The sequence below is a fragment of the Canis lupus genome, chromosome X, assembly GCF_011100685.1.
Source record: "Canis lupus familiaris isolate Mischka breed German Shepherd chromosome X, alternate assembly UU_Cfam_GSD_1.0, whole genome shotgun sequence".
In the NCBI taxonomy this organism is placed as follows: domain Eukaryota; kingdom Metazoa; phylum Chordata; class Mammalia; order Carnivora; family Canidae; genus Canis; species Canis lupus.
In genome coordinates this window covers 58,446,404-58,458,632 of record NC_049260.1, presented here as the reverse complement: position 1 = coordinate 58,458,632, position 12,229 = coordinate 58,446,404, and the positions used below count along the sequence as shown (strand labels likewise).

At 37.2% G+C, this 12,229-nt stretch overlaps 1 protein-coding gene across 6 annotated transcripts in view; it reads left to right on the top strand.

Annotated features, from left to right (window-relative positions):
- The window catches only part of ABCB7 (ATP binding cassette subfamily B member 7), a 164,542-nt gene extending 154,765 nt beyond the window's left edge, over positions 1-9,777 (top strand). For all 6 annotated transcript variants that reach the window (XM_038587746.1, XM_038587744.1, XM_038587745.1 and 3 more), the window contains one exon: positions 8,503-9,777. In XM_038587746.1, coding sequence (XP_038443674.1) covers positions 8,503-8,718 — 216 coding nt within the window. In that variant the 3' untranslated portion in view covers positions 8,719-9,777. The remainder of the gene's footprint in view (positions 1-8,502) is intronic.
- The last annotated feature ends 2,452 nt before the right edge of the window (positions 9,778-12,229 follow it).

The following is a 12,229-nucleotide window of genomic DNA, read 5'->3' as shown; positions in this document are numbered from 1 at the left end:
GCCTCTCTCTCTCTCTCTCTCTCTCTCTCTGTGACTATCATAAATAAATAAATAAATAAAATTTAAAAAAAAAAAAACATTGTTTTCTTGTTGATTTTTGCTTAGATGATCTGTCCCTTCGTGTAAGCAGGCCCTACTGTTTTTGTATTATTATCGATGAGTTCCTTTATGTTTGATATTAATTGTGTTACATATTTAAGTGCTCCCAAGGTGGGGAAGATCTTCTTTGATAGACCCCTTTCTTTATTATATAATACCCTTCTTCATCTCTTGTTCCAGTCTTTGGTTTAAAATCTAGTTGGTCTGATATAAGTATTGCTACTCTGGCTTTTTTTGATGTCCACTTGCATGGTAATTATTTCTCCATCCACTCACTTTCAATCTGCAGATGTCTTTAGGTCTAAAATGAGTCTCCTGTAGGCAGCATATAGATGGATTTTTTGTGTTTTTTATCCATTTTGACACCATGTCATTTGATTTACATTCAGAGTAATTATTGTTAGATATCAATTTAGTGCCATTTTATTACTTGTTTTGTCATTGTTTCTGGAGTTTTTCTGTGTGTTTTTTTAAATAAAGATTTATTTATTAAGAGAGAATGAGAGAGCATGAGCAGGAGGAGTGGCAGAGGGAAAAACAGACTCCTCACTGAGCAGGGAGCCAGATGCATTGCTCAATCCCAGGACTTCAGAATCATAACCTGACCTGAAGGCAAACAGTTAACCAACTGAACTACCCAGTTCCCCCTATATTACCTTCTCGTCTTTGTTAGTTTTAGTCTTATTTCCCACTTAGTGAGTCCTCTTTAATATTTTTTGCAAGGCTGGTTTAGTGGTCATGAAATCCTTTATTTCTGTTTGTCTGTGAAACCCTTTCTATTCTGAATGACAGCCTTGTTGGATAGAGTATTCTTACCTGCATATTTTTCCCATTCAGCATGTTGAATATATCATGCCACTTTCCTTTGGACTGCTAAGTTTCTGTGGATAGGTCTGCTGCTAATACAGTTTATTTTCCCTCTTAAGTTAGGAACTCCTTTTGTCTTGCTACTTTTAGGATTTTTTCTGTATCTCTGTTTTTTTGTTTTGGGTTTTTTTTTTGTTTTGTTTTGTTTTTTGTGTGAATTTAGCTACAGTATGTCTTGGTGTTGGCCTGCTTTTGTTGAATTTGATAGGAGTTCTCCCATCAAAAAACCTTCCCCTTTTCTCTCTTCTTCTGGGACTTCTTCTTTGGATACAAATGTAATTATGTTTCATGGAGTCACTGAGTTCCTTAAGTCTACTTTTTCGTCCTAGATTTTTCCCTCCTTTATATTAGTTCCCTTATTTTCCATAATTGTATCTTCTGTATCATTTATTCATTCCTCTGCTTCTTCCTTCCTTGTGGTCATGGCATCCAGTCAGTTTTGAATCTCAGTTATTGCATTTTTCATTTTGCCCTGGTTATTTTAAAGCTCTTTTATCTCAGTGTTAAGGATCTCCCTGGTCTCCTATGGTTTTCTCAATCCCAGCTAGTATCCTTATGATTGTTGCTTTAATTTCTGAATCAAGCATATTACTTACATCTATTTTGTTTAGATCCTTGACCATGACCTTTTCTTGTTCTTTCATTTGTCCTGAATTTGTCTGTCTTGGCATTTTGTCTAGGTCTCTGTATTCTTTTATGTGTTACAAAAGTCTGTTATGCTTCCTGCTCTTGATAGTAATGACTTTATGTAGAAAAGATCATACAATGTCCAGGGCATGGGACTTCATTAAGTGTCTCTGGTGTGCTATATGCACTCTGCTGCTGTGTTATGGCTGCTCTATGCCTCAAATCAGTACTCTGCAGTTTCTCCTTGCCTACAATGGGTAGTGTCTGGACCTTGGCCAGAGTCTGACTGGTTTTAACTAGTTGTGTTCTGGTCTGCTTTTTAAAAAGAGACCTGATGCCATTTACACTAGGGCTGAAGCTTTGCAGAAGTCTGTGGTCAGTAGACATGATGCCTATGGGGGTTTGTGCTGGTCTTTGGGAGGAGGAGCCTGCTGTGTTAGTTCTCAGGCACACTTGCCTCAGGAAAGCAAAACCAGTAGAGTGAAGAGAGGCAGGGTTGGTGTAAGCAATTAAGCAGCCTGTGTTGGCACTCTTCTATTTATTGAAGTTAATTTATGGTGGAGGGCAGTGGAAGGAAGTGGCACCTGCCAGTTCCTTTTCCCGAGAGAGGGAAGTTCGTGCTCATGAATGTCAGGGAAGCACTCCCAGAGGAGCAAATAAAGTCCCTTTATGCACCCTAAGTGTTTTTTAGATCATTGTTTTCTCACTGTCTATGTCTGGGTTGCTTGCCTGCCTGTTGCAGTACAGTGCATGTTGGTCTCTTCTCCAGTGAGGCTGGCTGAGTTTTAGCGACCTGGTGTGGTGGGGACCTGTGCTGGTCTGGGGGAGGGTTTTGCTGTGCTGAGGGTGGTACAGGCTTAAGACAGAAGGGCAGTCTCACCAGAGCTCAGGAGTGTGGAATTTGGAGCAAAGCTCACTAAGCAGCCAATGTCTGGTTTCACTATCCTCAGCAGGTGTCTCTGTACCTATTCTGAGGGGTGAGGGAAGGAAAATATTGCCCACTGGCTCCTTTGCCCCCAAAGAGGCAATGGTACCCATCTCAGATGCACTCCAGAAAGGGGGAGCCATTTTTCCCAGTGCATCTCAGGAGATCTCAGATAATGCCATCTGCCCCTGGTTTACCTTCCTGCCTTCTCTATGGGAGAACTGCAGCACCCTCAGGGCTCTGTACCAGCTATGCCAGGGACCTCTAAAACTCCAGTCTTCAAGCCCTGCTGGCTAAAAAAAAACTCACGAAAATCACCCCCTCTTGTTTTCTCAGTTAATGTGTTTGGGAAGTGTATTCATTGTGTGATTCCCTGTGTGCTCCTCTCTCTTGCCTCCCTCTGCTACCTGGGCTCCTTCACCTCTACAGCACCTAAGATCCATTTCTCCCCCAAACCAGGTTTCTGCATCTCCTACCTTTTACGATGTGGCCTCCTCTCTCTCTCTAGTTGTGTACTTTGTTCTGTCAGTCTTCAGATTGATTTCTTGGGTATTCAGAATGATTTGATACTTATCTAGCTGTGTTTGAGGCATGCAGCAAGCCTACAGTTCTCCTATTACTCTACCACCTTAGCTCCTCTATTTTTATATTATTTTTATTTTTGAACCATGATAATATTTTTATATATTAAAAGTTTTGAAAATCAGCAGGGATGGGGAAAAACAAAAGGTGATTACAACCATAAGGAAGTGAAACTAACTGCATAACAAATTGATAACAAGCATACAGAAAGAAAACAGTCCGAGTAACTGTTGAACATGTTACTCTGATTATTTACCCTTAGTGGAATTAAGGACAAAAATAAATCAAAATATGAACCTAATTTTGTTATTAGTAGTACTATGGGAGTAGACTGTTTTAAACTGTTTTTTTTTTTGTATATTTTAAGTGTGAGCATATGCATAAGTATATCAATGTTGTAAAACAGATAAAAATATGGAACAGGAGAAAAATAGGAGCAACCTTGTGACATTACATTGGAACAGAATTATCAGTATGAATTCAAGATTATAAGGATTATAAAGAAGTCCCTAACTTTTCACCAGAAAGGCCTGGAAGCATTGAAATCCCAATAGTAATAAGTATAACTAGCATGTAGATCTTGAGTACTAAATATTATTCCTCACTAAAAGAAACCAAAATTCTTTGAATAAAAGACTGATTCAGTATCTGGAGTGAGTAAAGTAATGAATACTTATCACAAGGACACAAGAACTATTTTGCGTTGGCTCCCACTGGCCCAATGTAGGATAATTTGAACATAAAAAAACAATAATAATACTTATGAATTACAACATGTTTAGTAAGAAATTATGCTATAATTTCACAACAATGCAAAAGTATGGGGAAAGGGAAAGCTCTTCCTTAAGAAGGATGTCAGCACTTGTAAAAGGAATGATAAAATTTTGAAAATCATATTTTGCAACTACCATTGTAATAATGACTGCAGGTAACAATCATCGTTGGTTGCTAAAACTATATGGTGAGAAATTATTGGGAAATGGGATATTTACACAGTTTCAAAATGTAACCTATTGACTTTTACTTATTAATTTCAAAGAGAAAAAGTATCCTTAAAATAGAGAAGTCTGGTACACTCCCTTAACCAAATGATCAAACTTAATATTATTAATTCTGGTGCAAAGCAACATTGTGTACCACCTGATCTGACACACTAGGGCGCATCACCTATATTGTATTTCTACCAAAAATGTTTATCATGGATCTAATAAGCAGGAGCAACTAAACAAAACAACTTAATGGCATTCTTTAAAAAAACCTACCTGGACATTTTAGAAGTGTCAGTGTCACACATACCTACACAGACTAGGAAACTTATAAATTCAGTGTACTGATCATGATTGGATTCTGGGTGGAAAAATATGTATATAAAGGGACAGTGGGTGAAATCTGACTATGGACTATGTGTTTTATAAATTTCTTTGGTGTGATAACATTTGTATTCTAGTCAGTATGAAAGTATTCTTGTTTTTAGGAAATATATACTAATATTTAGGAATGAAATGTAATGATGTCTGTAACTAATTCTCAAATGAATTAGCAAAAAGTAAATTTAGAGAGAGGATGAAGTGGGAAAAAGTGTCTGTGGCAGTTGCTAAACAAGGAGAAGCATGAGTTTCCAGATTGAAAGGGTCTACCAAGTACCCAGCACGATGAATGGAAAGGAAAACATACACACATCACAACACATTATCATAAAATTTCAGAGTTGAAGATAAATAAAACAACCTTAAAAGTTATAAGAAGAATACCTCAAAGGGGAGTTGATCATGAGGGGATTGAACTAATAGATTACCTAATATGATAATGAGAAAAATAATATTCAGATGGGCTTCATAATTCTGGAAGAAAGTTTAGCGAGAATTGCCAATAGTGACATAGAAAACTAAGAAAATGAAAAAACAAGGCAATTACTAAGTCCAGGAAGAATTAAAACTTTTATGAGAAAAAAAATATATATAGGAAGCAGGGCAAGATGGCAGAAGAGTAGTGTCCCCAAGTCACCTGTCCCCACCAACTTACCTAGATCACTTTCAAATCATCCTGAAAACCTACGAATTCGGTCTGAGATTTAAAAAGAGCTGGAATGCTACAGAGAGAAGAGTTCAGTCGGGCAGGATCCCAGGAGGGACAGGGATGCCCTCAGGCTCCCAGGGGCACTAACAAAGGAACTGCACCCCAGGGGAGAGTGCGCCACACACCACTAGCTGAGCTCCCTAAAGGGCTTGAGCGCGAGCCCCCTCGGCCCGGGAGCAGCGGGAGCAGCTCCGGGGGGCGGCTCCGTGTGGAGGGGGCTGCGCCTGGGGAACGCGATTCTAGCGGTGCAGGCCCTGGAGCCCAGGGCGCTGGGGGACAGCCCAAGATCCGACGCTCCCCCTGGGACAGGCAGAGGCCGGGAGGACACAGGACAGCAAGGACGCTCCTGCTGCCTGCCGGCCCTGAACTGTGCAAATGAGCGCCCTCCGCCGGTGGAGCATCCAGGCCCCTGCGGACTGGAAGCTGCGGTAGTTACTGCAGGAGCTGACCCCAGGGCTAGAGAACTGGCCGCCGCCACTGTTGTTGTTCCTCCTGGTGTCACCTTGTACCTGTGGCTGAGCAGGGGCCTCACAGGATAAACAGCTCCCACTGAGCTGTGCACCTGGCAGGGGACTGAGAAGCTCCCCCAGGTGCACACACCTGAGAATCAGCACAGTAGGCCCCTCCCTCAGAAGACCCACTGGAAGGACAGGGGAAAAGCAAGTTATTGACCAATCAGTACTGGAAAGTTCCAGGGGAAGTGGAGGGATTTACAGTATATAGAATCAGAGGATATTCCCCCTTGTTTTTTGTTTTCTGTTTGTTCCCCCCCCCCTTTTTTTTCCTTTTTTCTCTCTATTTTTCTCCTTTTTCCAGTACAACTTGTTTTGGCCACTCTACACTGAGCAAAATGACTAGAAGGAAAAACTGACCTCAAAAGAAAGAATCAGAAACAGTCCTCTCTCCCACAGAGTTACAAAATCTGGATTACAATTCAATGTCAGAAAGCCAATTCAGAAGCACTATTATACAGCTACTGGTGGCTCTAGAAATAAGCATACAGGACTCAAGAGACTTCATGACTGCAGAATTTAGATCTAATCAGGCAGAAATTAAAGATCAATCAAATGAGATGCAATCCAAACTGGAGGTCCTAACGACAAGGGTTAACGAGGTAGAAGAACGAGTGAGTGACATAGAAGATAAGTTGATGGCAAAGAGGGAAACTGAGGAAAAAAAGAGACAGACAAAAGACCACGAGGATAGATTAAGGGAAATAAATGACAGCCTGAGGAAGAAAAACCTACGTTTAATTGGGGTTCCCGAGGGTGCCAAAAGGGACAGAGGACCAGAATATGTATTTGAACAAATCATAGCTGAGAACTTCCCTAAAGTGGGAAGGGAAACAAGCATTCAGATCCAGGAGATAGATCCCCCCCTAAAATCAATAAAAACCTTTCAACACCTCGACATTTAATAGTGAAACTTGCAAATTCCAAAGATAAAGAGAAGATCCTTAAAGCAGCAAGAGAGAAGAATCCATTACCTTTATGGGGAGAAGCATTAGGATAACAGCAGACCTCTCCACCGAGACCTGGCAGGCCAGAAAGGGCTGGAAGGATATATTCAGGGTCCCAAATGAGAAGAACTTGGAGCCAAGAATACTATATCCAGCAAGGTTCTCATTCAGAACAGAAGGAGACATAAAGAGCTTCCAAGATAGGCAGAAACTGAAAGAATATGTGGCCACCTAAACAGCTCTGCAAAAAATATTAAGGGGGACTCTGTAAGAGAAAGAGGAAGTCCAAGGAAACAATCCACAAAAACAGGGACTGAGTAGGTATCATGATGACACTAAATTCATATCTTTCAGTAGTAACTCTGAACGTGAATGGGCTTAATGACCCCATGAAAAAGCGCAGGGTTTCAGACTGGATAAAAAAGCAAGACCCATCTATCTGCTGCTTACAAGAGAGTCATTTTAGACATAAGGACACCTCCAGCCTGAAAATAAAAGGTTGGAGAACCATTTACCATTCAAATGGTCTTCAAAAGAAAAAATATATAAAATTTTAGTACCTACTTGACTCAACAGGTAATGCTTTACATGGTCATAATAAGGAAAACACTAAATATTAACACTTGTGCTAATACATATATGTATGTGTAAATACCAGAAGAAATAGCTATGCATTTGAGAATAGGAAAGAGATAGTCAAGCATGAAGGAGAAGGAAAAAGACCTTTTTATTATAAGCTTTTTAATCTTAAGTTTTTAAGATCTATACATTTGTGCTTAATACAAATAAAAGTAATTTAAAATCTATTTTTTACATTTTTACTACTTATTAATTCAAATGTAATTAATTTGAATAAAAGACTGATTCAGTATCTGGAGTGAGTAATGAGTACTTATAGTAATATTAATATTATTATAAGTATAATATTAAATGATGATAATTATTTGTGATTTATTTCATTGGTATTTCCACAAAAGTAATTCTTTTTTTTCTAGTAGCTTTTGATGAAGTTTTCACTGAGGATTTTATTTTGTTTTTGACAGTATTAAATAAAAAAATATGAAATACGTAATCCATGGGGAGTTTTGTGCCAATGAAGTGGTCCATACATGCCAAGATTGAGAACTACACTCTTCATAATCCAGAAGAATTAAATAGCTGAGCAAAATAGTTCATTTTTAAGCTGCCTAGCTAGCAATGAAAGAGGAGCCTTAACCACTCAGATGTGGAAACAAATTTTAGTTGTTTTGCTTAAGGGTGTATTTGTAAAAGTCCTATAACTGGTAGTACCAGTAAAAGTAACAAAATTCCTTTTGTCTCCCAGCATGTTAAGCAGTAGCTGTCAAGAGACAAATTAATTGTAGATAAGAGTTTGGAATCTATACCACATCTCCAAAGTTAACTTTAATATCCATTGTTAACAAAAATAGCTACTGAAAGAAGCAAGCTTTTCAGGAGAAAATTTATTTTAAAGTATATGTCAGGATTTCAGGGTATTATTTTTAAGTCCCTTTAATAGATAATAGTGCTTTTGATTAAATATTTATCAGTTACTATCACCTTTAAAATTTTTCACCCTTTGTCCTTCAAAATTAAAAATAAAACTTTAAAATTTTATTTCTTTTAAGTGAAATGTTTTACAGCATATGGGATTTCACAGCTTTTTGTTTGTTCACTGGACTAATAGTTTAACAGTAAAAAAAGCATTCCTACCTCATTTTTTCCCACTTGTACTATGGTTGAGGAATTTGGAGAGGCACTAAATGAATGCAAATCCTTCAGAGTCCATAGTTAGAAATTATGTATTTTCAATTATTATGCTAGTTATATGACTTTTTTCTTTGTTTCTCTTGCTTTTGCTTTTTAGGGTAAGATAGCTGAACGTGGTACCCACCATGGCTTGCTTGCAAACCCTGGCAGTATCTATTCAGAAATGTGGCATACACAGAGTAGCCGTGTGCAGAACCATGGTAACCCCACATGGGATGCAAAGAAAGAAAATGTGTCCAAAGAGGAGGAAAGGAAGAAACTACAAGAAGAAATTGTCAACAGTGTAAAAGGCTGTGGAAACTGTTCCTGCTAAGTTGTATGAGACATTTTTTTTTACACATTTGCACTGAAGCAGAATTGTTTTATTAAAAAAAAATCATACATTCCCATTTTCTATAATCCTTCTTTTAGGTGAGATTTATTTGAAAAGGAGTTTGAGTTTTACATCTTTCACAATATTTAATGTGAGGTCTGTATTTAGCCCCAGATTATTTTCTTGTTACTGCCTTAGTTGTGCCCTAAGCATAGTTTTTGTTACCATTTCACTTTTCCCCATTTCTATTTTTGAGGCCTGATAGCCATTTGATATCTATAACCAGATTAATTATACTGGATTCCAAATTTTAATAGTTTTTTAAATCTGCTTTATGTTGACAATTGAGATGGAAAGTATCCATTTCTTTAAAAATAAAGGACAGTAAAAATTCATTGTTTCTCCTCCTCTCTCCCCACTCACATACTTTAATAATAGCAATTCTTTCGTTTTTTTAAAGCATTTGCAATTGTATATCTTTTGGAGGAAAAGCCTTAATTTTCATGTATGTATGTAGAATGTTCTTCATCATTAACCAGCATCTCTAATGTTGGGAATTTTATTTTTTCATCAAAATGATTTGCTGCTTTTATTTTGGACCAAAATTTATAGTTTTCTCTTTAAACACTTAACACCCTGATGTAATTTGACAGTTGTCCTACTGGGAATGATCTAAAAAGCTTAAAAAGTTAATTGTTCTTCTATTTCCATCTTAACTATAGTGCTTTTCCTGTCTGAAGTTATATAAAGAAACAACTAAGTGGAATGTATGCATGCATATATATGTGTGTATGCACATGTTCATATATGTATTTAAAGTAACAACCACTTAAAAATTATTAATGACCTTGAGGTAAATAAGAGAAGATTATATATATATATATATATATACTCTAGATGATTGGGACTTTAATCAGTGTTGACATGTTAGAATTTATTACAAGGTTTTCCCTTTTTCAGTAATTTAATGAGTTCATTTAAGTGTGACATAACAAGGAAAAGCCCAAACAAAACAAGTTTTACCTGCTAAATAATTAATAAAACGTTGTTATATGTTCACTGAGAAGCTCCTCTCTTTTCCAGTTTGAATAGCTTCTTTTTGAAGAAACTTATTTTATAATTTTCATATGATTAGAGGTGGTCTCTAGACCACTGGATCATGTGGTCATTAACCAGTATTTTCAGCTAATAAAAACTTGAATTACCTGAAAAACACAATTATAAGGGCCATTAAGTAAGCCTTAAATATTTTTCTCTTATTAAGATACAGTAAAACAATAGGCAAAACGAAAGAAAAGCTACCTAGGATGATTCACTCAGAAGAAAATGTCAAGAAAAGGGGCATTTATTATAATAATAATTTTACATTACAATATTACATATTCACATAAGAGGCTATAAAGTATAAATTTTTAAATCAATGTTGAAACATAATTTTTTTTAATGGTTTGGGATAAATAAGCTACAGTTTTAGAATATGGGCTCTGAAAATGGAGCAAGATGATACGGTTTTCTCATCCATTTTAAAGATTGTATATTTTCTTTCTATAGGAATCCCAGTTTACAAAAATTAAATTGAAACCAGGGTAATTTGGGATCAGATTTGGAAATTTTTCAACAGTTATAAAGTCTGAGGGTCAGCTGTGAGAATTATAAAGAGGCCTAGGCATTTGGACAAACTCGGAGTATGCATTTACTTTTCCTCTACAGGGATTTGCACCTTTTATACACCTTAAGATAAATATTTTGCCTTTTCCCTTAGATGTTGACAAAGATAAGTTTGCACAAATGGCTAGTTTAAAAATAAGTTTTGAGGGACACCTGGGTGGCTCACTCTCTTAAGCGCTCAACTCTGGATTTCAGTTCAATTATGATTTTAGAATCATGAGATCAAGCCCTGCATCAGGCTCTAAGCTGGGCATAGAACCTGCTTAAGATTCTCTCACTCCCTCTGCCTGTCCCCCACCCTACCCTTGCACGTTCACATATTCTCTCTCTCTCTCTCTCTCTCTCTCTCTCATAAATAAGTTGGTTTAACCAGCTTAAGATTCTCTCCTGCCCTTCCCCCACCAACCCCCCCACCCTCTCTCTCTTTCTCTCATAAATGAATAGATAATAAGTAAAAATAAGTTTTGCTTTAAGGACAAGATATTTAAAGATTATATGAATTCTTGTTCCCGAATCACTGTCTATATTGTCATCTCACTGTCATCCTTCCTAATTGCAGGATGTGTCAGTGAGTAGCAACTTTTGCCAATGTAGATTCATAATTCATATATACCTTGTACCTTTATCATTGGATATTCTGTTGTGGATTGTTGTTGTTGAAAGCTTTTAAATATAGTTGCATTGGCAGCTTTCTTAAATTATAGAAAATCCCCTTTCCCCCTGCTTTGAGTATATAGATTTTGAATGTAAACTGTATAATAAATGACAATATTAAGTCAAATAAGCTGGTTAAAACTGATTAGTTAAGACAAAATGACTCAGCAAGGGAGGCTCTTTACCACAGTTTTTTTATTGTTACAGCAATTTATGCAGATAATTATTACTAAATAAACAATATGTGTTTGTTAGAAATGGGTGGCCCATTGAAGCAACTCTTTTTCTGCATTGCATAGGTAGAACTGATATTTTGTCCTTCACACCTTCAGAGTAAGTATGGATAATTAGTAGACACTCTGGAAGTATGGCCTTAGATCCTTATGCAGAAGATGAAAACTTGGGACGCCTGGGTGTCTCACCAGTTGAACGTCTGCTTTTAGCGCAGATTGTGATCCCAGTCCAGGGATCGAGTCCCGCATCAGGCTCCCTGCGAAGAGCCTGCTTTTCCCTCTATGTCTCTGCCTTTCTCTCTATGTCTCTCATGAATAAATAAATAAAATCTTTAAAAAAATAAAGAAGGTGAAAACTTGGAATTGCCTCAGAGAAAGTAATCGCTTGCAGAGTTCATAATATGGGTAAAATGATAGGAAATTATGGTACTTTCATTTAGCTGTCACATTTTTGATGACCAATCAGTGAAAGGCAGCTCTCTGTTGCCCCAAGTTTTTCAGTTCTAATGATTAGGGAGGAAACCTTTGGGGTAGAGAAATTTTTGACTGCAAAGCATGCAAAACTAGCATTTTGATTAAGTAGAGTTGGAAATGAAGCACCTGTTCTAATTAAAAAGTTGGAACATTTTGGTTTAAAAAGGAAGTGGATAGTTTTTATATTTCCTGTTCTCACACAGCTGCACAACAATGTTTTTCACTGATTACTTTCTATTCCATTTCTACTTCATAAAATCATAGGATTTTTAGAGTTGGAAGGAATATAGAGGTCTTTAATACAGTTTCCTCATAAGGAAACTGAATTTCAGGAGAAGTTACTGAGCTTGCTAGGAACCAAGTTGGAATGAAAACCCTGGCTCTTGACACCTACTCCATTTCTCTTTTTGCTGTATATTTCTGCTCAGAAGTTAGGTTTAAAATATATTGAAGGCTAAGACTTCGAGAATGTTGAAGTGAGC